General features: G+C 43.9%; 1 protein-coding gene across 1 annotated transcript; it reads right to left on the reverse strand.

The window, feature by feature from the left end:
* Positions 1–2,446: 2,446 nt before the first annotated feature.
* Positions 2,447–21,342, reverse strand: LOC136644117 (phospholipid scramblase 1-like). The gene is made up of 9 exons (XM_066619663.1): positions 21,136–21,342; positions 16,694–16,726; positions 12,980–13,096; positions 10,057–10,196; positions 9,375–9,417; positions 7,836–8,062; positions 5,507–5,668; positions 3,605–3,766; positions 2,447–2,697 (listed from the first exon to the last, which is right to left on the reverse strand). The coding sequence occupies exons 2-9, from the start codon at positions 16,698–16,700 to the stop codon at positions 2,635–2,637; spliced, it is 921 nt and encodes a 306-aa protein (XP_066475760.1). The 5' UTR covers positions 16,701–16,726; positions 21,136–21,342; the 3' UTR covers positions 2,447–2,634.
* Between the last annotated feature and the right edge of the window lie 4,690 nt (positions 21,343–26,032).

A 26,032-nucleotide genomic window follows, 5' to 3' on the forward strand; every position in this document is an offset into this window, starting at 1 on the left:
CCAGATAAGTGAGTATAGGATTTCAGCCTGTTTATCATCTGTAAAAGTCCTTTCCTGCATCCTCTGTGGGAAACAAGATGTCAGACTACATGGTTCTTTGATTTCATCCAGCTGGTATAATCTTATACTCTGAATACTCTATAGCATGTAAAAATGCTCAAAATTGCTTTTTTGACTTGTCCTCCCTAAATTAAAAGATAATTTCTGCTGAGATGAGCACTTGTGAAGCCTGCCTTTCTAAGGCAAAATGAACTAAATGTTGTCAGCCACTTTTTAATCTTCTTTATTCAATTTGTCACATATACAGATAAAAAAACATATACTTTTAAAAATTATTCTTTTACCTGTATTCTGCCACAGAACCCCAAATATAGATAACTGACCAGAAACTCTACTGCTGCAATGCAGTTGCAAGGCTGTTCTGCCAAATTCCCAATACAAGCTCCACCTGGAGAATTATGCCCACATTTAGCTAATTAGCACCCTTTTTTACCCAAGAAGGACCCTGGTTCTGCCCTGCAGTACTGCTGGACCCCACCACCAGGGCAGCTTGCCTGTTTAACCTACAGAGGTCCTCCTTCCTGCTAGCAGCCTCCCACCACTACAGCAGCCCCTTGGTCCTCAGCAGGTCTTGGTCACAGCAGCCAAACACCAGTCTTAGTGTCTCCAGTTGTTTCTGCTCCAGCAGCTTCCAAAGCCCATTCACACATCAGTCCATCAGCAGCCCATTAGCCATCAAACCCTCAGTCCATTAATCCAGTCTTCCTTCTGCTACCCACACCAAACTCTCCTTTCATCAGGTGCTTTTATGCCTGAGGGCCTTATTGCCTTCAAGTGGCTGCAGCTGTGCAGCACACTCCCTGGAAGCCCGGGCCTTACCCTTAAAGGGGCCACTGCTGATACCACATCTACCTCCTTGCCAGATCTTCTGCAATTCCAATATATTCCACCCCTTGGTGTCACAGTGGTCCCCTTGATCAATTGTCCATTGTTTTCTTTCCTCCTTCCCCAAATCATATCAAGAAAATACACCCCTGCTAATTGGGTAAGAGGCACTTTTTCAAGTGGGTGCTCCTTTTTTTAGCAGGGGGAGAGTAACTGGCCCACCTCACCCCAGCACTGTCTGTTCTAGTGGCTGTCTGCTGGTATTCATTTGCATCTTTTAGATTGTGAGCCCTTTTGGGACAGGGAGCCATTTAGTTATTTGATTTTTCTCTGTAAACCGCTTTGTGAACTTTGAGTTGAAAAGCGGTATATAAATACTGTTAATAAAAGAACCTGCAGAATGTTCAGATGCCCACGACCACATTATTTTCATCTTCCAGTGGGAGAAGCAATACTGCCTACACAGAGGGGGAGAAATGGAGCACAGGGTCTCTAACATTTTTCAGGAGTGGGCAAATTCTTAGTTGGAGTTGTTTCTTAAGATACTTTGGCCAGTTAGGACTTTTTTTTTTAAAGCGCCAAAGAATGAGCGGCCTGTGATGCAAACCTAGGGTGAGAGGGCAGCTTTGATCAGTTCCCAGGGCACCAGCACTTCATGGAGCTGCTACTGATGTCTGCCTTGCCCCTGGGATCCAGGGAAGATCAGGCCCAGCCAGCAACTGGTAGTGGTCAGCCTGGTGGGACCTTTCCCTTGGTGGTAATTATTGCAGCGGAAACAGTTTTATTTGTGAGCCAACAGTAGTAAGAATAGTATTCTCAACATAAACCACCATGACTCTCCCCCCAACATTGCCATTTGCAATATCACAAAATGCTGCAAAGTACACGGAAGGAGTGGGATATCTATATTGGCAGACTACTAGCTAGAATACTGTTTTTACCGCAGTGCCAGGTGAAAAATAAACCCACATCTATCAAAATACCGACCTCCAAAGGAAAAGAGAGGGAAACCACTGGAAGGCATTTTATTGAGTGCCCTTCAAACTTAGAGCTGTCTGTTTGTAGGAACCTCTATGAACCCATCCAGCCCTGTTCCTTGACTTAGGACAGTTTTATATGCACAAACCCCCCATTTCTCACTACAACCCAATATCCTTCCTTGTATATTTACAATGATCACAGTGAGGTCCCCTGGCATACGCAGAAAGTGTGTCACCCCACATTAAAAACTTGCTGTATCAATAAATAAATAAATAAAATGAAACCAGAATATATTTCAAAGTGTTGTTTCCAGTACTTAGCATACAATATTTTTGCAGCAGTATAGTTTCAAAATCGGATCATTGAGTATTCCCATCCAAAAAATCTTCTGGTTTCATTTGTAAATTTACCTTAAGTATCAATCACATTTGCTGGTGAATCAAAGTCCAATATTTCTTCGCTTTGGTACAAATCCATCACATATGATAGATAGAACATTCTTTCTTATTGTTTTTACTTTCAACATCTATTCAGTACATTTTCATACATTTTTGCTAATTTAACTGATGTCATATACCGTCTACACATCACTTCATACAAATTTTCATTGAGGTTTACATTTAATGTAAATTTTAATCTTTTGGTCCACAGGCTCTCCCATTACTGGAAAACAAGAGGTTTTAATGGCAGTCTGTAGCCAGGTGTCACGATTAGCTTTAGCCAAGCAAGAGCAGGCAAGGATTTTTGCTGGTCATCAAACTGCAAGTGTCAGCTCGATTCAGAGAACCGAGATCTCTGCGATTCTGGGCGCTGCTCAAAATACATGAAATCCTATAAAGGGGTAAAAAGCAATAATTATACAAAGTTAAAACCAAAATCCAGAGACACTGCCAGGTTTATTTCGAACATATTTGAAATTTTAACTTTTTAAATGGCTAAAACCTTGGGGTGGAATCCATAGGCACAATCTAGCGTGCTGTAATGGAACAGCATGGAACCCCTGCGGATAAGTAAAATCATGGGTATGTGAAACTCGTGGTTCTGCCCCCCCCCCCAAACCAACTGTAGCTGAGCTCAGGTCAGTTCAGAGGCTCTCCTGTAGCTTGTTGGAATTTTTGCTAAGAAATCTCATGCTATCAATAACCATCACTACAGCTGAGTAAATGATACGATAGTTCCTAAATACATGTCATCTTTAGAATTTCATTTTTTTATTCAGCAAGCATTCCTCCTGTCATTCCACAGATATTCTGCATTCCTTGATCAGTGGAAATTTGGAAATTATCATTTCCTTGAATATTTCCTATGCAAGAAACATGGATTCCAGGTTTCTGCTCGTACTGATGACGCTCTGGTGGTCATGCTATGACTCTGACCTGTAGTCTGGGGCTGCATTTCTCATCTCTTATAAAATAAGATGTTCTGGCTGAAGTTCCCTCTGTGGGAAGGGAGGGCTACCTATCTTAATGCCTGCCAGAGCTAACTGTTGGGCAGATCAGTTGAGGCCACAGCGTTTGGGACCATTAAATCTAAATTGTAAACTGTTGTTCTAACAAGTGTCAGCAACCCTTTTTCATTGTTTAATTAGCATGTAGATACTTGGCCTATCTGCAACAACACCTGGAGATGCCATGGATTGAAACTAGGACATTCTGCATGCAGACCAAGCACTCCACAACTTGCCTCCCCCCCACATTGGGTTCAGTGAGTCATAAGGCTGTTCTGAATTGAGACTTACCAAGAGGAAACAAGTCCCAAGCAAGATTGCTTTCATCTTAATATCAAGATCTAGCGGGAACTGGATCTCAAAGTTGGTGGCTTTTGTGGCAGCCTCCCTTGCCCTGCCAGTCCACTGCTTAGTAATTCTTCCAACTGCACAACTCCCATCTAGTGACATCACCTGATTTTCAAATAATTACTAGAATTACTTTACTGCAAATATTGGACACATTTATCTAGCTCAATGTTCATGCAGCACAATCCTATCTTGCTCTGGAACAGGCAGGCCAGGAGGCCTGTGCTGTATCCAGCGCAAGATTGGGGCCTGAAGTGGCTCAACCGGACACAAGGGGAAATTCTTCCCCTTACTGCAGAGTAAGCTACTGCAGCCCCAATGGGTCTCCTTGGACTTGTGCCACCTCCGGAGGTAGCATAAGCTCTTGGCATAAAAGCCTGCTTGGCATAAGAGCTGGGTCTCAGCACCATCTCCCGCTCCCTGCCCATCTGCCCCCAGGACCACCCTCTGCCCGCCCTCCTGCCTCCTCCCCGTCCTCCCCAGACCTCTATGTCAGCCAACCTCCACCAATGCAACCCTCCCTTCCTAGGTTGGCACAGAGGCTGGATGTAGCCTCTGTGGGCCAGCGTATGTCTCTGCTGGCCCAACCCAGCCAACTTGAGGAGGTGCAAACATGCCTTATGGCATATTTGCAACCCTCCTGGGCTGGCGCAAGGGACTTACACTGGCCCAAGGTGCAGTTAGGATTGCGCCCATAGTTGTACAAGTTGCAAAGTCACAGTATTAGTTTCAAATATAATATGGTGTGGTAAGAGAAACTTCTAAATCAGTTGTTCCCAAATTTTTTAGTACTGGGACCCACTTTGTAAAATGACAATCGCAACCCACATAGCTTTACTAGACAAAAAAAGAGATCTAGAAAGAAATATTTTATTGATTATTAATAATAATTAATATATTATTAATTAATAACAATTGGTGTCCTGTGTTCCCAAGGTTGCTAGAGACCTTACATATTGTATGTGTGTGTAGTCACTTCCTACACTCTCCCTAGAAATGGAGTTTCAAGGAGTGCTCCCCCAAACTTTTACAGTCATTCCAGGGTACCCAGAAGGTTGAACTGGAGAGCAAGAGCAATGATTCAGAAACTTTTCATGGGAAACACACAGTTTGGGAAACACTGTCCTAACTCTACAGCCTATGCTAAGGTCTGATACATGCTACTTGTATATGGTCTGCAGTGTTGCCAAAGCATGGTAGTGACGTATGCCATGGATACAGTATACTCTGGGAGGCTTTGGATATTCTTTTATTCTCATTGTTCTCAAGCAAAAAGAGAGTCACAATATACCGGAGTAGCAAAAGTTTGTATGCAAGAGCCAAGTTTATCAGATGCACGTAGCAGACGGAAAAGAAGGTGTATTATTACGGATTAAACACAAACATGCAAAAACCTGTAGGTAAAGAGGATCTGTTTTTCTAGGTGCTGTAAGATCAAAAATACAAGCATGCAACTGACTCAGTATATTGTGTATGTTATAAGAATAGGTCACAAAGAGGAAAACTGAAAAGAAGGAAACCATTGCAAAATGAAAATAAATCATGCAAACAAAATGTAGTCATGTGGACTTAAGCATGAAAAAAAGCAAACAGTATCTGCCTGCAAGCTTAAAGCAAAAAGAAAATGTTTTTTATGACAAAAGGAAGTACATTTTTTCCATAAGACTTGTGAAAAGGCAGTTACAAAGGGGAGACATGTGCCCTGGGACCCTTACTTCTGTCCCTTTGAGTTACTACAGTAGTTATAATGCAGCCAATGTTCAAATACCATACAGTATATTCCAATACTGAGGTCTGGCTGAGAAACACAGGAAATATGAATATAAGTTTTTATGATTAACTTACCTCAAACGGAAGATCCTGATTAGGGCAGCAAGCCCCACAAGAAAAATCTATCTTAAGCATGTCCATTTTGGCCTCATTTTGGATAGCAAATCTAGGCAGGCAGGGGTGCCACGTCTGTTTCACATAGCCAATGATGGTGTCTGGTGGGGCCTGAACTTCAAGCTTAAAAAAAATAAAGTAGCACAAATAGAACGAATAGCAATATCTTAATTTTTCTAATGCACAAAATTCACAAATAAGAATTAGAGACTTTATAGTAATTCAAGTTGGAGTGTGCTATGGATGAAGGATAATAAAATGAGTGGAATATAAGGATCTGATAATGGGAGTGAATTGTTGGCAGTAATAAAGGAGCTGCTATGGCATAGTCTTTAGAAAATGGATTTTAAAAGCAAGTCTTAAAAAAATGGATCAACAGAGTCTTGTGCCACTAATATTGCTGACAGAGGTCCAAGTTGACCCGATTCACCAGCTGGGACTTACCTTGGGGCAAGGGGACAAGTGTCCCCTTTACCCAAAAGAGACCTCCAGCAGTCAAAAATCCCCTGTGGAATGAAGCTGTGCCAGCACTGCCACATGGGAATTTAGTTAGGATCGGGCTGTAAAACTACAGCACTATGAACACTTTCTTGGGAATAAGTCAGATAGAACTCAGTGGTACTCATTTCCAAATAACCTTGCATAGGATGGGCAGCATGAAAATGAAGGTGCTGGCACTTTGGGAACATTGTGCTGTGTCTCCAGGACTAATGAGCCTCATTCCTTGGGGCTATGTGATGGTGACTAGGTACTCACAGTGTGATGGCAGAGGTGTGGATCACCTCACATAAGTTGCTAGAATTCTGGAATTCTCATGTTTAACAGAACTACTGTTCTGCTTCCTTGTGACTTCTGGCAACATGCTTATGAATTGATTATAATGTGCATTATTCAAGGGACTAGAAGTTGATAAATTATTCTTGGTTATTAACGGAGATTTCAAAAGATGTGAGTGGAGTGGCAATCTCCTCTGCCTCTTTGTACTTGTATCTTCAGTATGAACCTTGTTCATTTTGTTGCCTTTATTTCCAACCTGGATCATCACAGGACATGATAGGCTAGAGAAGGAGTAATACTATCCAAAATTTAAGTGCAGTTCAACAGTTATTGAAACAAACTTTCATACACACACACACACACATCACCTATGAACAACTAAATAGAATGAAGGGCACATTTCTACATTTTGCAGTTGATTTATATATTAAATAAATATATTATGATATATTTATGGTGCATATGGAACCATAGGATGGCTTCTTCTAGACCAACGTTTCTCAAACTTTGAGGGAGCTTTATTCTATCAGTGTTTGTGGGGGAAGGGGCTAGGGGATCTTGGGGATCTTTCCACTTACTTGTAACTAGGTAGGGCTGCTGGAGGCTATAGGAGGTGCCCTGAGCCCTGCAGAGCACCGCCCAGGGCTACCTGCACCTCCTGCAGCCTCCAGCAGCCCTACCTAGTTACAAGTAAGTGGAAAGCACTCCCCTTTCTCCCCCTTAGTGACACGATCCTGGGGATTGATTCACTGCCTCTCCCCTTCCCCTACCCCTTAAAGGGATGGGGGAAGCGTTACGCGAACTGGTGGGTCACAACCCACTAGTGTGGGAACCGCTGTTCTAGACTAATTCATCTGAAATGTGATCTGATCCACTATGATCTTTTATTTATTTATTTATTTATTTATTTATTTATTTATATCCCACCTTATCTCCCTCACAGTATTCAGCGTGGCTTCCAAGTATGATAAAAATATGCTTTATAAATTTAAAAATATATATATAAATATGTATTTTAAAACTCCTACAATCCAATGAGCAATTAAAAAATCTCATTAAGAGCCAAGAGCAATAAAAAGCAGAAAAAGATCAGCAGAAGACAATTTAAAAATGTGATAAAGTCACGCATTAATTAAAAATGTTTCATTCCAAGAGAATAAGGGAGAGTATGCAGGAACATGTGCCTGTGAAATGTCTTAAAACGAAACACGTTGGCTTGCCATTGCTAGAGTACCACTTAAAAGTGGCAATGAGGCCTCTGAACAAAAGAGGTTTCCTGCCCCTCCTATAATGGCGTATTTAATCATTCCAAAAAGTCAGGAGAGTCTTCACAATGAAAACATTCAAATAGTGGAAGTCATATAAGCCAACTTGGCTGCAAGAAATTCCAAAGACCAACTAAACTTCTACAAAGTTGCATAAGAAGGAACCCCAAATGTCCACCATCTTCCTGACGACCAGAAATATTCATTCAACTAAAACAAAAAGGTTCAAGAAGTGACAGGCTATTTACCTGATCCAAGCAGCAAATACAAGGACAGCAGCAACCACATATTTGTACAGGCCTTTTCACTTGCATGGCTGCTTGGCCTCTACTGTCAAAGAGCTTGATGGTGAAGGACCGATATTGCCTGTATCTGTTCAGGGTGTAGTCATCGTTTTCCTCCGCTGCGAAGTACACCAACTGGCCCAGGTTGTTTTTGACTTCGTACCTGTTGCAGGTTTCATAGCCGCTTATCACTGAAAAGGAAGCAACAGCCGTACAGCTGTTTCGTTCATCCACATTCTTGTTACAAATGACAACAAATGCAATAAGAGCAAACGTCAACCTGAAAAAATGTAGTGCTAAAACTTTAGAACTCAAACAGCCCAATCCTGAGCTGTCCACAGTGCCCAGGCTTGGCGGCTCCGAGGAGGGCTGCCGCCGAATCCTGCGCCTCCCGCGCTACCACAGGAGGCTCCTTGGGAGAAGGGGACGTTCATCCCCTTCCCCCGAGTAAGGTAAGCAGCCCCACAATGGGGCTACTTCTTTAGCACCAACCAACCTGCACGAGCGCCCTGAATCCTGTGGAGCACAGCTCCATGGCTCCGCCTCTCTCCCTGCCCCCGACACGCCTGACGCCTGTCCCGTGGCATGCTTCCCTATGCCCCTGTCCACACCCCTGCCGGCCTCCCCCCTCCCCGGAACACCTTCTCCCCGCCCCTGTCCACGCCCCTGCCTCCTGTTTTGCAGCCCATTGGTCCGGGAGACTGCTGAGCCGCGGAACCCGGGTGACCGCCGCGCACTAGCCCAGCTAGCTAACCAGGTATCACACTGAGAAGGAAAATATACCTTTTCTCAAAAACAAAAAGAAAGAATGAAGATAAACTAGAAAGGGGGGAGGGTGGAAGGAGACAGCGATGGAGGCGGGGAGGGCAGAATGAGAAGGCAAGGGGGCAGCGGCTTTGGTGACAGCCACCACTGCCAGATCTGTGGCTTGGGTCCATGCAGACTTGCATCAGCAATTTTGTTAGTGCAGGTCTGAGCAGACTCCTTGATGCTGAGAAGTCATATTCAGAGGAGACCTCCATGACTATCTGCTGTAGGATGCAGTGGAAGCCATTGTGATTGGGCTGTTAAGGGATTATTTTTAAAGCTTAATTTATTGTTATGATTTTAATTATTATTTTTAATGTATATTTCTTCACCGGCTGCTTCAGCAACAGAAGATGCAGTGTAAAGATGCTAAAAAAAATGTTTTTCTTAGAAAAAAAGGTTACCTTTAAGAAGGGTGAGCAATACAATAAATTGCAACACAGTATGGATTAAATGAGACCCAATATGTTAAAAAAGTACATTTTCTCTAATGAGCTTCAGAAAACAAAAACAAACAAGAATATTTCCTGTGCAGCTTTGTCTATAATGTACGTATATTTAAATATAGATATATCTCTAGGTATACAGTATATTTCTAAATATATGTATGATATCTGTAATTTACAAAACAGCCGCAGATGTTTACCATCCTTTGAAAACCCAACAATGCTTCAAGTAATATAGCAAGATACATACTTTCCATAAGCTCAATCTGCTGTTGAATTACTAGCTGATCAATCTGTTACAATAATAAAAAACCACAGATGTTAAAATTGAAATGAATTACAAAATAATGACATAAATGCAACTATTTAATGTTCCATGGCTCATTCTATTTCCATGAGTCCCATGAAATAGATTAGTCTCGAACAATATGAATTTTTATGTGTGTCTATGTATAACATGCAATATAATTCAAAGTATAATTATAAGAAAAGAAGTGCTACTCTGAATTTTGTCATTATGTTTTTTCTTTTGAAAATGTTACCCATATTCATTAAAAATCCCTGTAGTCAAATGTTTCCATTCAGATCATTTCTATGTTGTACCTAAAATTCTCCAGTTAAAACTGCAGTTCAACAAAGCTATGTGTACGCATGGGTGAGAAGCAGGAAGCAGGCAAATGCATGGGAATTTCTCTAAATTTTCCAGTGCAGCCACTTTGCTGATGAAACAAAATGTAAATCAGATGGGTTGACAGTTCAACCTATCATAGAAAATTCTGTAAGAAATCTCTGACTTTAAAAGCACAAAGAAAACAGAAATATAATGACAAGACTATATGAAAGTGTCTTGGGTTGTTGAACTAACATGATAATTACAGGCACTTGCATACTTTTACTCATGTACAAGGGAGAATTAAAATAAAGGACGTTACCTGGCTTAAGTATTCTAATCCAGGAGGACAGTTGGGTAGTGCAGGTGGTGTTGGCATCCAAGATAAAGGAATGGGTGCAGAAGGAGCCTGAAGAACTCCAAAAACGGCCTGCTGACGTGGAGTAGCTAAAACAGGTTGTCCTGGAGGGTTTTGAAAGAACAAAACAAACCAACACCCACAAACATGAGAAAAAAAATTATAGTCTCTAGATTTATGAAGGCACAAGAGACCACTGGCATCGCTAAGGGGGTGCGGGCCCTGGGGGAGGTTGGTGCGCTGAGGGGGTGACGTGCCCTGGGGAGGAAGTGCTAACTTTGTGATGTTAGGAGCTACCCTGTCATGTCATACACTGTTGGATGTGGAATGGCCAGAGGAGTGCAATGCAAAAAACAGAATTGAAATAGCTCCTTTCGATCAAAGGTTATGGCCAAAAAACCGGAAGAAAAAAATACATGGAGCCCTATGGAAAGTGAAAGTGAGCCATATCGCGCGTTTACTCACAAGTAGGCATACTTGCCATAGTTTGTCGGAAAGGGCAGGCTGAGAGGAATCCAACGACACCCGAATAGACCCAATCCAATGAATGCAGCCCCCCAAAACACCCGAGAAGCTCTCCCCTCCCAGTTGCGAGTCTGAGCCAGAAACAAAGCCACATGGTCGCATTTACTCGCAAGTAGGTGGACTTGCCTTAGTCAAGGCAGGCTGAGAGGCGGGCTGAGAGGACTCCAAAGAGGTCAGAATGGTCTGATCCAATGAATGCAGCACCCAAAAACACGGAGAAAGAGGTCCCCCCTCCCAACTGCAAGTCTATGGAGCCCTATAGAAAGTGAAGCAGCCTCATGTCGCGTTTACTCGCGAGTAAGCAGATGGTGGTGAGGACAGGTCAGGCAAAGGGGAATGTGAGGACACCAGAATGGTCCGGATTCAATGGAGCTGGAGTGCAACAAATGTCCAGAGGCAGCCCCCCCCCCCCACTAAAAAGGACAAAAAAATGGCTTGAACTGGTAAGGGGAAAGTTTTCTATTTTGCACTTGCAAAGCCTGGTGGGTCTTTATCTTGATATGTTTGAAATAGAAGAATTTTAAGCTGGGCACTGGGGAGGGCTGAAAATCTCCCTGATTCTTTTTTTTTTTTGGGGGGGGGGTATTATTGCAGGCAGACTACAGAGTAAGCTCCATTTACCACTATGGGACTTACTTCAGAGTAGACATGCATAGGATTGGGCTCACAGGCTCACAGTTCCTGAGAGTAAGCCCCATTGACCACTATGGAACTTACTTCAGAGTAGATATGCATAGGATTGGACTCATAGGCTGCAATCCTACCCACACTTTAGTAAGCCCCATTGACCACAATAGGACTTACTTCAGAGTAGATTCACTTGGTGGAACAGGACTAGTTCACCCTTATTTAATTATTTTATTTTAATTTAATTATTTATAATTATTTATTTTAATTTGCTTGATGATGTCACTTCTGGCCATGACATCACTTCCAATGGGTCCTGGACAGATTGTCATTCTAAAAAGTGGGTCCCAGTGCTAAAAGTTTGAGAACTGCTGCAATAAGGTGTTAGTAAGTTGACACGGGGTGTGTGTGTGTCTGAGACTATATAAGTTTTCAAAATCACTAAAATCAGAGTTTGGAGGAATAAAACAATCATGTTATATATCAATCAATGTGTAATTTCATGCAGAATGCAATGAAACAAACCACATTGAAGTATCTGTGTTATAACAAAAGGTTCAGCCAAAAAACAGGTGGGGCGGGGCAATGGTACATCACCACGCCCACCTGGGGTGCTGTCCTGCCCACTACATGGGGTGACGTGCAGGCCTCCCGCACCGGGTGACTCGAATCCTAGTGACGCCTCTGCAAGAGACTGAACATTAACCAGGCGGCTCATAAAATATCTTGTACATCTGTAATTCACCGCTGTGTTGTGTATATCTACCCCTGTTCCACTGTAACATAGTCTGAAGGTAAGAACATGCAGTATAGCATCTTCTGTACAACTTTCACCCCAAACTGCAGGTACATGATTAGAAATAAACATATGTTTTCATGCATGGAGAAAGATGCGATTCATAGAATGGTCCTCCATGTTTTACAGCGGGAGAACATCTGAGATGCATGGGGACAGATCATTCAAGGTCACTCTTTCAAATGGTTTCCCAGCAAGCCCAGCTCAATGGATGTTTTTAGCTTGCCTTGACTCTCTCCAGTTCTAGATGTGCCTTGCACAGTTTCCTGGAATCTTTTGAGGAGTCAACATTTTGACATGCTGACTGTTAATTTTCTGAGATGTTATCCTAATCAACGTGATATAGTAGCTAGAACACTGTGCTTGGATTTGGGATAGTGATAACTTTTTTATTGTGCCTTTCTCCAACACCCTGGGATGGTGCCCAAGCGCCATGGGGGGGGGGATGAAATGCTGTCTGGAGGTCTTTTACTCGTACAGACGGAAGGGATGTGTGTATGTATAGAGACCTTTTGATTGCTTAGACACAGGCATGTGCGTTCATATGCTGCTATTACTCCACCAGAGAGAGGTGAAGAAGCCAACAACTGACATAATGAAAATGACCAAAAGAGGAAAATGTTGGACACAGCTAGTAGCAGTTCAAAAGTATTTCAGATCACAAGTTCATTTAATTTTATCTTAAGATTGTTTGTATCGGTGGGACTTTCTGTAAAAACAGAACTGAAATTTCTGAACTTTCTGTTCACCCACATGACATTCTCTGCCAGTGGAGTCTCTCGATGTTTATATGCTGTCATTGTACCTTAATGTTGGATCATCACATAATAGACCTATAAACATCCTGAACAATGAACATCAAAACAATTTAAAGTTGTATGATACCAGTCCATATACAACTGCATGCTTTGGTCCAGTTCAAAAGTCAATACACCCTACCTGTAGCTGGAATAGCAGATCCAGATAAATACTGAGGAACTACATATGAGACTTGTGGAACTGGGTAACCTGGGCCTGGATATTCTGGAGGTGGTGAATCGGGTGCAGATTGCTTTGCTGAAATAATGGAAAGATACTTAGGCTTATGTTGTATTATTCTGGTGCCTCACAACTCCATTTTCTATTGCCACATATGTTTCATGCCCCCATGGGAGATAGTTACAGATTGATGTGCTTGCTAATAATGAAATTTAAAGAAATCTATACATTCATTTACATACAGAGGTGAAAACTTCACGCAGAGAACATGGATCAATTCAGAGGTATTAAAATTAACTCCTCGTCAACTACCTATGAGCGCTTTGACATCTAAATTTACATCTATTCAAAATGCTAATTTACCGTAACATTTTTATTACCGCTAATTAAGAGCCCAATCCTGAACTTGGTGCAGCGGCTTTATGTCGCCGCACACTGTTGCAAACAGTAAGGCACGTCTGCAAGGCCTACCGCTGGGCTACCACCCATGCTAACCCAGCACTGGGCTAGCGCCAGGCGGGTGCCCAGCCTCCGCTGCTTGGCGGTCTCAAGAAGGTAAGCGAGGGCGGGGAGGAGGGGCGGGGAGGAGGCATTCCGGGGAGGGGGGAGACAGGCGGAGGGAGGGTGGGGAGAAGGTGTGACAGGGAAGCGGGGGGCAGAGAGAGGGTGGGCGGGAGGCGTGCCAGGGGGAGGGAGCAGGGAGGCAGAGAGGAGGGTCTGTTGGAGCTCTACTCGGCACCCTACACGAACGGCTTTACCTTACGATAAAGTGAGTAGCCCCATTGTGGGGCTGCTTCCCTTACCCGGGAGAAGGTGACAAAAGTCCCCTTCTCCCAAGGTACTGTCCATGGCAGGCTGAGGTGTGCAGGATGCGGCAGCAGCTGTTCTCGGTGCCACTGCAGCCGTGTGCACCAGGCAGCTCAGGATTGGGCTGTAAGTTTGTTTGTAAGTTTTTCAAGCATTCCGTTTAGCAAACCACTGCTTTGATTTTGGAAGTTTCAAGCTATTAATAAAGCTTGAAATGGAAGGAATGATATTTATACATGACATTTCCAATTCTGAAATTCAGAAAATTCCAAGTTAGCAGAATTACAGATCAGTCCTCCCTGGATAGTTGGGTGACATCTGTGGTCAGGTGGGCTTTTGCAGAGCTTCAGCTGGTGGGCGAGATGAAACTGTATCTGAGTCAATTGGATCTAAGTATGGTGGTCCATGCCTTAGTGACATCTCATCTAGATTACTGTAATGCACTCTGCATGGGGCTACCCTTGAAGATGGTTTGGAAGCTGTAGTTTGTGCAGAATGTAGCGGCCCGCCTAATCAATGGGCTCAACAGGATGATTCTGCCATGCTGTTGTTCTGATGGTTTCACTGGCTGCCCATCCATTTCAAGTTCAAGTGAAGGTGATGACCTTTAAAACTCTGCATGGAACAGGACCAGGATACCTCAAGGACCGCCTTCTCCAATATACAGGTGTGCATTGCTTAACAACAGGGTTATGTTTCACAACCCCTTCGTTAAGCGACTTGGGGCTTGCAGTTAGGCCAGCCCAAGTCCCTTGGGCCAGCCTAGGAGGGTCACAAATGTGCCTTTAAAGTATGTTTGTGCCTCCTCGAGGGGAAGCCAGGCTCCAAGAAGCGCCGGCCTGTAGAGGCTAACATAAGTTCCCCTCAGCTGCTTGTGTTGGCCTGCCTCCACCAACACAAGCAGAAAAGGTAGGCGTGGGGGAGGTGGGAAGGAGGAGGGAAGGAGGCGTTCCTGGGCACGGGCAGTGCAGGCAATGGGCGGCCCTGGGGGTGGGTGGGTAGTGGGAGGTGTAACAAACATTGCCCTTGGGGTAGGGAAGGACCAGGGGAGACACCAACCCAGCCAGGACTCAACCCCCCTCCACCACCCTCAAGAGCAATGCTTATTTATTTTTTGCTTACTCCAAGCCAGGTCCCAATATCATACATGCCCTGGTCAATTACTGCACCAAATGTTTTACATAAAAGATTTTTATTAAACTTAAGGGAGTTCAATTGCTCCATAAAAACATTTTCATATGCAACACAATAGCTTTAAAAACAAGAAATCTTAAAGAGGCTAAAACTATACTTACAAATCTCAGTATTGCTTCCACTATCAAGCTATAAGCTTCCTTCCCCCTGCACTCTCCTTTCCAGGCACCCAACCCCAGGTTTTATTCCTTAGTTGTTAATACCCTACACCTGACCCAGCCCATCTTAAAGGGGAAGGGACTTGCCCCACCCCGTGACAGGAGGTGGGGCAGTTATGCCAGATCCCATTCCCGGGGAGAACGGAACAGCTTCAAGTCGCTCCACTCTCCTCTGATTTGTGCCACTTCCAGAGGTGGCGCAAGTCCGAGGAGACCCATTGTGGCCAGCAGCCCTTACACAGGGGTAAGGGAAAACGTTTCCCCTTACCTCTGGGTGAGCTGCTTCTGGCCACAATCCTGCACTGGATACAGTGCAAGCCTCCTGACTTGCCTGTTCCAGTGCAGGTTAGGATTGCGCCCTTGGTTGCTAAGTGAAAAATGACTTAATGGGTGCCAGGATGCCTCATGGAAGGCCCTGGAGGCTTCTTCTATGTTGCACAGGGTCTCTGTGAGCCTCAGAATGGCCTGAAGAAGCCTCTAGAAGACACTCTGGTTTTTGGAAACAAACTGGAAGAAGCTTTCCAAAAATCGGAAATGGCTTTCTGAGGCTTCTGCAGGTCATTCTGCTTGGCACTGGAGGCAGGAGGAACCTGCTAGGGACCACTTTTTAGTTTAACACCTATAGGTCTTTGATTTTTTTTTTTTATAGTAATTATATGTTGCTGCAGTTTTTACAACTTTTCACTGCACCAATATCATTTTAATTGTTTTAGGCTGCAATCCTATGCACACTTTCCTGAGAATAAGCCCCATCGAAGATCATGGAACTTAGCGGTACCTCTGAGTAGACAAGCCTGGGATTGTGCTCTTACTCAGTTTTATTTAACATTTTTATTAATTGTACTTTATATTGTATTCTTATTGTTGTACACCACTTTGAGTAACAGAAAAGAGCCATTGGAGAGCAAAATAAGAACATATAGAAAAAAGGTCAGCTGAACATCAACCAAGTGAGCAGCTTCATTCTGCTAGCAAGATAGTTTGTGCGACAAACTCAAAAATGTACATTTCCTGCTTTAAAAGCAAAGAGTTATTGGATATTATTCTGTATGCTTTTGATGATGTGGTCAAATACAATCAATGTCACCTTCAGCCACTGCCAAAACCACACTGAGAACAGATTTGTTCAAAGGAAACTTGATTCCATTAATACTTGTCTTTTGAGATGGAGTCACTCTTGGCTTCAGACCAAGGCACACCCAAGCATCCGAAAAACCATATCTGTGTCTGAATCCCCCTTCTTTGCAGCATGGCTCAACTACTGAGTCAGTGCAAAGCATGCAGTATGTATGCTAAAGAGATATTAATACAGAGCTGTATTGTGCTATAGCTATACAATTCCTGTTTTATAACACAAGTAAAGCTGGGTGTCCTGTACTTGTCACTCAAAGGCAAAGCTCACACAAGGAAAGTGTCAATGATGATCCATGCAGAAAATGCACACTCCAATTCAAAAAACACACAGGTGATTTTTTTCCCCCCAAAAAATATATCTTTAAAAAAATACTGTACTTACATTGCATTTCTGTGGTTTCATACACAGTTGTTCCTGGAAAAACAAAAACAACATGACTCAGCATATAGAATGAACTCACTTTCTCACAACTGATATCCACAGTGGTGTGGTAGTAGATTTTTGAAGTGCAGGAGCTTGTCATGACACACCCACCCACTATATATGAGGGTAACAAAATCACCTTTGGAACGCCCTCCCTATTGAACTATGAATCAAACCCTCCTCATTAGCATTCTGATGTGGTATGAAGACATTTCCCCCCCCCCCATCATGACATTATGCTCCCTTGATCAACTGCTTTTATCACTGCTTCTTTATTTTTATATTCTATTATGTGTTTTTATGCTCACTTTCTGTGGCATTATGTTTTATGTTTGCTAGCTACCTTAGGCCTTCTTATTGAAAAAGCTGGGATGTGTTTTAAGTAAATAGGCGAAGACTTCATTAGAGTATTTTCTTCTCCTTCCATTTTTTTTCTATTTTGAAACTTATGGTCCGTCATTTAAAGAGCTAATTTTTTTCCAAACTCTTGAACCAGGTTGCAATAGTTTAAAACAAACAAAAGCTGGCCCAGGAACTTCTGATGCCTGACAGCCCAATCCTATGCTTGTCTACTCAGAAGTAAGTCCCATTAGAGTCAATGGGGCTTACTCCCAGGAAAGTGTGGATAGGATTGGGCTGTGAGGCAGCTCTTTTCAGGGTGATTAGCAGGTACAGTATCTGATTTTTGAATAGCCTCAGGGGTTGAGGCACTGATCTTTCCATCACCCTTTGGCAACCCACCAAAAATCAGGTCATGACCCACAGTGGATCCTGACCCACAGTTTGGGAATCACTGGCTTACAGTCATTACTTTGAGTTTTACAGCCCAATGGCTACCCCACTGGCCAAACAAGTTTTCCACCAGTGCTAACTGTCCTTGAAAACAACTGCATGCAGAGGTGTGTGCTGCCAGAGCAGAGGGCAGAACAGGTGAGGGGTGACAGAATGAGGTGGCAACGGAGATTGGAAGAGGGCAAAAAGGGGAGGTGATGGAGTGAGAGAGGATTGATCGGGTCTGGGAAGTGGGTGGGTTTGGCAGTAGTGGCAGTCACTGAATCATTGCCCCATTCCTGGGTCTGATCCCTTGACACACATGGACCTCATAATGGAAATGTGCAGGATCTCTCGAGGAGATAGGGTGTGGTGTCAACACTGGCCACTTGCTTTGGCAGGCAAGCACGGGGTTAAAACCTAGGCTTTGAGCAGTGGGTGTGCTGCACTGCTTCAGCCACTAGAGGCAGCCAAGTCATTATAGGCAGCCTTGGGTGCCCTTCAGGGAAGTCAGAATACAAATCAAATAAATAAATTACAGGGATAAAAGCAGCATCTGGCGCAATGAAAGTGTGGGGTAGTAGAAGGAGATCAAACTAAACTAACTGATTGACTAGCTGATGAACCAATGGACTGGGCAGACAATGACTCATAGACTGGCTAATGGGTGGACTGACTCACAGACTGGCTAATGGGCTGTCTGGAAAACTAGCTGAACAAGAGACTGCTGAATGGTGGAGAGCTGAGGGGGTGCTACTGCACTGAAAACAGCTGCTTCTTTGAGAACTTGGAGGAGGAACCATGCAGCCCCCCAGGCAAGCTAACCACTAGTTACCTTCTCGCTGGTGTTGGGGTTCAGCAGTAGGTTTATATGCTACTAGAGCTAGCTGTGCTCCAGCCAAGGGGACTAATGAACTTAAAGTGGGCATACGTTCTCTAGGCCAGTGTTTCTCAAACTGTGGGTCGGGACCCACTAGGTGGGTCGTGAGCCAATTTCAGGTGGATCCCCATTCATTCCAATATTTTATTTTTCCTATATTAGACCTGATGCTCCCATGATATGTGACTGCATTTGGGGAAATGTTACAGACCTGTACTTTGAACAAGCTACTATGTATATTCTTTTAACAATGATAGTCAATGGGACTTACTCCTAGGTAACTAAGGGTAGGATTACAGCCTAGGATTGTTAAAAAATTTTCCTACTTGATGATGTCACTTCTGGTCATGACATTACTTCTGGTGGGTCCTGACAGACTCTCATTCTGATAAGTGGGTCCCAGTGCTAAATGTGTGAGAACCACTGCTCTAGGCCAAGTATAGAATGGGCATTTGGAAAATTTGCATCCGCAAATTTGCTAGTGAAGGTCTGAGTTGACCCCTCTGCACTGTGGAAGCTTACTCTCAGGTAAGGAAACAATTGATTCCTTATCCAGAGAAGTCCTCCACAACTGCCCCTCCCCCCCAGATGCAGCAGTAGCCACTTAGGTGTCACCACATCTCAAAAGGGATATAATGTAGTGGAGAAGGTGCAGAAGAGAGCAACCAACATGATAACTGGGTTGGGTTGGGGCACTTCGCTTATGAGGGAAGGCTGCAGTGTTTGGGGATCTTCAGTCTAGAAAAAAGGTGCCTGAGGGGGGACATCATTGAGATGTACAAAGTTATGCATGGAATGGATAGCATAGATAGAGGGATGTTCTTTGCCCTCTCACACAACACCAGAACCAGGGGACATCCAGAGAAACTGAGTCAGAACAGCCAAAATAAAATATTACTTTACCCATGATTAATTACCCATGTAATTAATCTTTGGAACTCCTTGCCACAGGATGTGGTGATGGCAGTTAGTTTAGATGCCTTTAAAAGGGGACTGGATAGATTTCTAGAAGAAAAGTCCACCACAGGTTACAAGAAGAAAGGCCAAGTGCAAGGGAGTGGCAACAGGATGCAGATCTCTTGTTATCTAGTGTGCTCTTTAAGGCATCTGGTGGGCCACTGTGAGATGCAAGAAGCTGAACCAGATGGGTACTTGGCCTGATCCAGCAGGGCTCCTTAAAGTCCAAATGAAGCTTTTTATTTAACTAATTTCTACAGATCTGAACATTTGCCCATCATCTTTATCCCCTCATTTATTTTGAATTTATGATATTGCATTTAGGGTGATTTTCTGGTGGGCTTGTCCTTGTTATCCATCACTCCCAAATTTTTCTATTTGTCCCAGCATAATGGGAGCTTGTTTATGGGGGTAGTGGTTTGACAGATCAGGTAGTGGCCTGATCTGAAGCAGTTCACTAATTTGCTTTCCAATGACCTAAATCCAACTCGGTGTTCCCTGGGGGCTTGTGTACCTTCTAGGCTATGTTGCTTTCCTTAAAGCTTTTATCTGTAAAACACCCACTATAGTATTTCTTGTTCTTCATATATACCATTTTGGGGCTCCTGCTTGTTTATTCAGGAGGGTGAAATTGGCAAACCATAATGTTATGGGGGGAGAACTAGAGCTAGTTTTCTTACTGAAGTCAATAGGAAGTTGCCGGTAGGTGCAGCCTTTTTAATATCCTGTAAAATGGATTTCTTTAGTGCTGCCTGTCTGAAATTTGATAAGTGACGGTGACCTTTGGAAGGTTTGGCAAAGATCTGCACACTTCACCCAGTTTGTCTGAACACTGCAAAATTAAGAGCTGAAGTGAAGATGTGGCCCCACTGAAACCAATGTGCAGGAAAATGGAAGAATCAGTGAATGAAATGAGTGATATTTTGTGATGTCACTTTGGAAGAATGAAAAAGCCTTATTTGGGTGTTTAGCCTCAATGCATGGAGAGGGGAATCACTCACCCTCCCAACTATGCACCCTGAATATCCCTGCAGTCAGTTCTTGTCTGCAGAGGCAAGGGATGAATGCTGGGGAAGGTCCTTCCCCTCAATGGGAAACCAGGGAGCTGGGGGGGGGGAAGGGGAGAAGAAGCTGTGCATGTTCAGCACTCACCTCTTCCGAAAAGCGCTGAAGCTGGAAATATCCAGAGGCATGATCGTGAGCCTGCCAACATGGGGTGTGGCTGCTTAGTACATTCAGCACTGAGTTCAAGTTGTGCAACTTCCGTTTAAAGTCCAGGCTTGCTGCTTACAGCAACGGGGCTACATACAGCACTTTGATCCCAATCCCTCTGTGGGAAAGGCTTACTTTAGTGTGGTCCTAATAAACAGGGGAGCATGCAAGAGGAAAGTTCTGTTTTGCAAATAAGTACAGTTGTAGCCCAAAGCTCATGATCACCTCTAGTCCAGTTCGACTCTTTTCTGAAAAACTCATATTTCTTTTTGAACATGTTTTTATTATATGAGATTTTTTTCCCCATACAGAAAAGGAACATGACAGCAGTCCCTGGGAGGGGGACTGATATTACAGCCCCATGCAACACCTGTTTCACCCTTTCCTTCTCAGATGTTCTTTTATCATCCATCCCAGATAGGTAAGGGAGCTGCCCTGTCCTGCTTCTCTTGGTCCTGGAAGGTGGAGCTGCTTTGCAGGACCAAAGGAGCCGCAGGGGAGGGGAACAGAAAGCATCACAGACTGCAGAGATGTGCAGCTTGAGCTTCAGAGCGATGGATCCAGCCCCACTGACACTTACAGGGTCCACGAGAGCACAGAAGCGAGGACTGGTGAGAGCGCGCTTGGCTTTGATCACCCCACAGAAGACTCAGGATGCGCAGAGCTCGCCTTGGGGCAGTTCTCCCGCGAAGAGAGGAGCGATCACGCCTTGCGCCGGGGCTGCCCGTGTCAAGCCAAGGTTGGGGGAAGGAAAGGCACTCCGGAGGGCCACAGCGGAGGCGATCCTTTCCCTCCTTCGCTGTTGCACTGAGTTCCTCCCTGGGACTTGGAAGGGGGAAGTGAACAGACATCCGGTCTCTCCACGATAGGAAGCTTAACCTTTTGGTTGCCACTCATCACGCGCAGGAGAGGAAGAGCGCAAGCCTAGGCATGTCTACTCAGAAGTCAATCCCATTATAGTCAATGGGGCTTACTCCTAGGAAAGTGTGGATAGGATTGCATCCTGAGCCTGTAAACACACAGACGTCCTGATTAAGCCTGTTTCTGATGGTGCTGCAAGAGCCAGCTCCCCTTTCCTCTGACCCTCCTGCCCACCCGCAGGGAGAGAGAAATCATCAATACCTGGGTTTGTTACTTCGGGGTCTTTATCCGCAGATTTGAATACCAAGAGACAAGGGCACCCCCTTACAGTGGTGTCACTAGGATTCGCGTCACCCCATGCAGTGGGCAAGGCAATGCCCCAGGTGGTGGGCGTGGTGATGTACCATCGCCCTGCCCCCACTGGTTTTTTGGCTGTACCTTTTGTTAGAACACAGATATTTCAATGTGGTTTGCTTCATTGCATTCTGCATGACATTAATCATTGATTGATATATCACATGTTGGTATTATTCCTCCAAATTCTGATTTTAGTGATTTTGAAAACTTGTAGAGTCACACACACACACACACACACACACACACACACATACCCCATGTCAACTTACTAACACCTTATTGCAGCAGTTCTCAAACTTTTAGCTCTGGGACCCACTTTTTAGATTGTCAATCTGTCCAGGACCCATTGGAAGTGATGTCATGGCCTGAAGTGACATCAGCAAGCAAATTAAAATAAATAATTATAAATAATTAAATTAAAATAAAATAAATAATTAAATAAGGGTGAGCCAGTCCTGTTCCACCAAGTGAATCTACTCTGAAGTAAGTCCCATAGTGGTCAATGGAGCTTACTCTGTAGTCTGCCTGCAATAACAACCCCCCAAAAAGAATCAGTGAGATCAGTGAGGCCCTCCCCAGTGCCCACTTTAAAGTTCTTCAGACTTTATCCAGATAAAGACCCTCCTAGCTTTACAAGTGCAAAACAGAAAACTTTCCTCTTACCAGCTGAAGTCTCTTTTTTGTCCTTTTGTGTGTGTGGGGGGGGGGGGGGAGGCTGCATTCTGGAGCATTTGTTGCACTCCAGCTCTATCGGATCGGGACCATTCTGGAGTCCTCACATTCCCCTTTGCCTGACCTGACCACCAGCCAAGGCACATCTGCCTACTCGTGAGTAAATGTGACAGTGAGGCTGCTTTGCTCTCCATAGAGCTCAATAGACTGAGAGGGAGGAACCTCCTTCTTGGGTGTATTGGGGGGCTGCCCTCATTGGATGAGGACCATTCTGACATCCTCAGACGTCCTCTCTGCCTGCCCATTCCAATGGACTAATGCAGGGGTGCCCAAACCCCGGCCCTGGGGCCACATGCGGCCCTTGAGGCCTCTCAATGTGGCCCTCAGGGAGCCTCCAGTCTCCAATGGGCCTCTGGCCCTCTGGAGATTTGTTGGAGCCCGAACTGGCCCAACGCAACTGCTCTCAGCGTGAGGGTGACTGTTTGACCTCTTGAGTGAGCTGTGGGATGAGAGCTCCCTCCACTGCTTGCTGTTTCATGTCTGTGATGCAGTAGTGGCAGCAAAGGAAAGCCCAGCCTTGCTTTGTCCAAGGTCTTTTATAGGCCTTGAGCTATTGGAAGACCTTCATTCATTCATATAAGTTCATCTTTAATATATTCATTTATGTAAATTTATTCAAATTTTAAATGTAAATTAATCCCCCCCACCCCCAACACAGATGTGGCCCTCCTGCCAAAAACTTTGGACACCCCTGGAATAAGGCAAGTTCATCTACTCATGAGTAAACACAGCCACGTGGCTTCATTTCTGGCTCAATAGACTAAGGAGGGATCTCCTCCTCAGGTGTTTTTGGGGGCTGCATTCATTGGATCAGGACCATTCTGGTGTTGTTGGATTCCTCTCAGCCTGCCCTTTCAACGGACTATGGCAAGTATGCCTACTCGCGAGTAAACACGTGATTGTCTCACTTTCACTTTCCATAAAGAGCCATTCATTTTTTTCTTTCCAGTTTGGCCATAACTTTTGAATGAAATGAGTTATTTCAATTCTGTTTTTTGCATTGCACTCTGCTGGACATTCCACATCTAACAGTGTATGGCATGACAGGGTAGCTCCTAAAGCCACAATGTTAGCATGTCCTCCCAGGACACTTCACCCCCCTGTGCGTCACCTGGTGCAACCCGCACACCCTGCCCCCCCAGCGACACTGCTGCCACCTTACAGCCCTGCCTGCCCTCATCCTTCACCGCAATGGTGGAGAAAAGGCTAGGCTGGGAAATTAGAAAATAGCAAAGTGGTGGAGAGAGGAAGTAAAGAATGAGAAAATAAGGAGAGCAAAGGACAGCACTGCCCACAGCAAGCAGGAAATGTAAGCTGAAGCACACCCTGTGCCCATGGATAGTAATACTCTTACCCTGTAGTGCTGCGGATGCTGTGACAATACTGTGCCAACATCATACTGATATATTGGAACTCATGATTCATTTCTAAAATTAGGGTTTCAGGATTGAAGCCTGTCTGAAAGTCGTAGACGTTGCTGTGGTTGCTCTGTGACAAAGAAAAGGAACTCTGCATGTGCTCCGAAGCTCACTCCTCTTGATTCTGTTTTGTGAAATGGTAAGGTGCTCACCTCCCTTTCTGTACCATCCAAGCCAGTGTTTCTCAAACGTTTTAGCTCTGGGACCCACTTTTGAGAATGACAATCTGTTGGGACCTACTGGAAATGATGTCATTAACATGGAAGTGATGTCATGGCCAGAAGTGACATCATCAAGCAGGAAAATTTTTAACATCCCTCCATACAAGAAAAGCAAATCAAGTAAGTAAATAAAAATTTATTTAAAATAAAGAACCCACAGTTTTTAGAAATACTGATCTAAGAAACAATTATGTCTCACATACGTGTATCACTGTAGAATATCATACAAAAGCACGCGCACAAATATAAAACAGGATGTCAAGAATATCTTGGCTGCAAATATGTGCTGCATGTAAATGTTCTCAATACATCCTGCAACATAGGAGCAAGTATTGCAACAAACCATACACAAACATACACCCCCAGTGCGGGACAGCATGCCGCGCAAAATGCACACAATATGTCACATGCAAATGTATAGTGCAGCATGCCACATACAAACAGGCATATCCTACGCTGCAATATGCATCATGCAAGCACATGTGTGTATGCAAATGCATTGCAACATTTTAAATGCCCATCACATGCAAGCATAAGGTCACATGCAACCTGCAGCATACCACAGGCAATAAATGATGTACAGTGCAATCTTATGAATGTCTACTCAGAAGTAAGTCTCATTGTGTTCAATTGGGATTATTCCTAGAAAAGTATGCAGAGGATTGCAGCCATCGTCTATGAACATGCAGAACGACATGTCATACACAAACACATTCAGCAGCACATGCCAGACACACAGTGCCATGCACAGATGTGGTAAGCAGATGCAAACGCAGCAACTCCCTTTCCCCATCTGCCCCAAACACTGTAGCCTTTACTCATTAGGGAGGTGACTTAGCCCAGTAATGATTTTGGTTGTTTTCTTCTGCACCTTTTCTAGCTCCACTATATCCTTTTTGAGATGTGGCCACCAGAAATGGATGCAATACTCCAGATGTGTCATTACCATTGATTTGTGGAAAGGTAGCTGTGAATTTGGCTCAATTTGGATCTCCTGAAGATCCATTGAGCCACCTGAGCTCTCCAAAGGGGATTGGAGCCCAGCTTCCCCAGACATCAGAATGCCTGAAAAGGTGAAAAAAAAGTTACTTCTGTTTTCCCAAGGGTAACTCCGGTAACTTTTTTTTCACTAAGGGCCATTCTTAAGCCTGCAGAATGGGCTTCTGGGCTTGCGGAAGGGACCAGAGTGCAGCTCTGGTCTGCTTTGGAGGGTTTAAGGGGGCAAATATTGTGGGTTTCATTATCCATGATATTCAGCATTAGCAGGGAGGGAGGCAGCCAAGAACAGATCTCTGCAGATACTGAGGCACTACCTTTATTCCAAAATACAGAACTTTTTTGAGTGCCAAAATGACTTTTTAAAAGTCTTTTTTTTGTCTCAAGAAATAAAATCATAAACTGTGATTCATGCACAAACCTTGTTCCCTGCATGAAATTAAAAATATTGTATAAAATATCTTCAGGTTATGTGTATAAGGTGTATATGAAATAAATGAATTGTGTTTTGACTTGGACCCCATCCTCAAGATCGCTCATTATGTATATGCAAGGAAAAATCTGATATCCAAAATGCTTCTGGTCCCAAGTACTTTGGATAAGGGAAGCCCAACCTATACTATGTAAAATATTTTCTAGACAGTGAACGTAGATTTAAAACATTGCATATCCCAGTTGCAAGATAATAATCTAACATTCTTTATACCGAAAGGGATAAAGGAATGAATTTAAGAAATTGTTTTCTTAAACACGCATACAGTATTTTTTAAATAACATGTTCAAAACAGTAAAGTGTTACCTTTGAAATCTGTTTTATATACTCCCTTCATACAAAACACGGTTATCATTCTTGCCTCAAGAGTCTCATCACCCACAGGCTTAGATTACCTCA

Source organism: Tiliqua scincoides, chromosome 3, assembly GCF_035046505.1.
Source record: "Tiliqua scincoides isolate rTilSci1 chromosome 3, rTilSci1.hap2, whole genome shotgun sequence".
Taxonomy (NCBI): Eukaryota; Metazoa; Chordata; class Lepidosauria; order Squamata; family Scincidae; genus Tiliqua; species Tiliqua scincoides.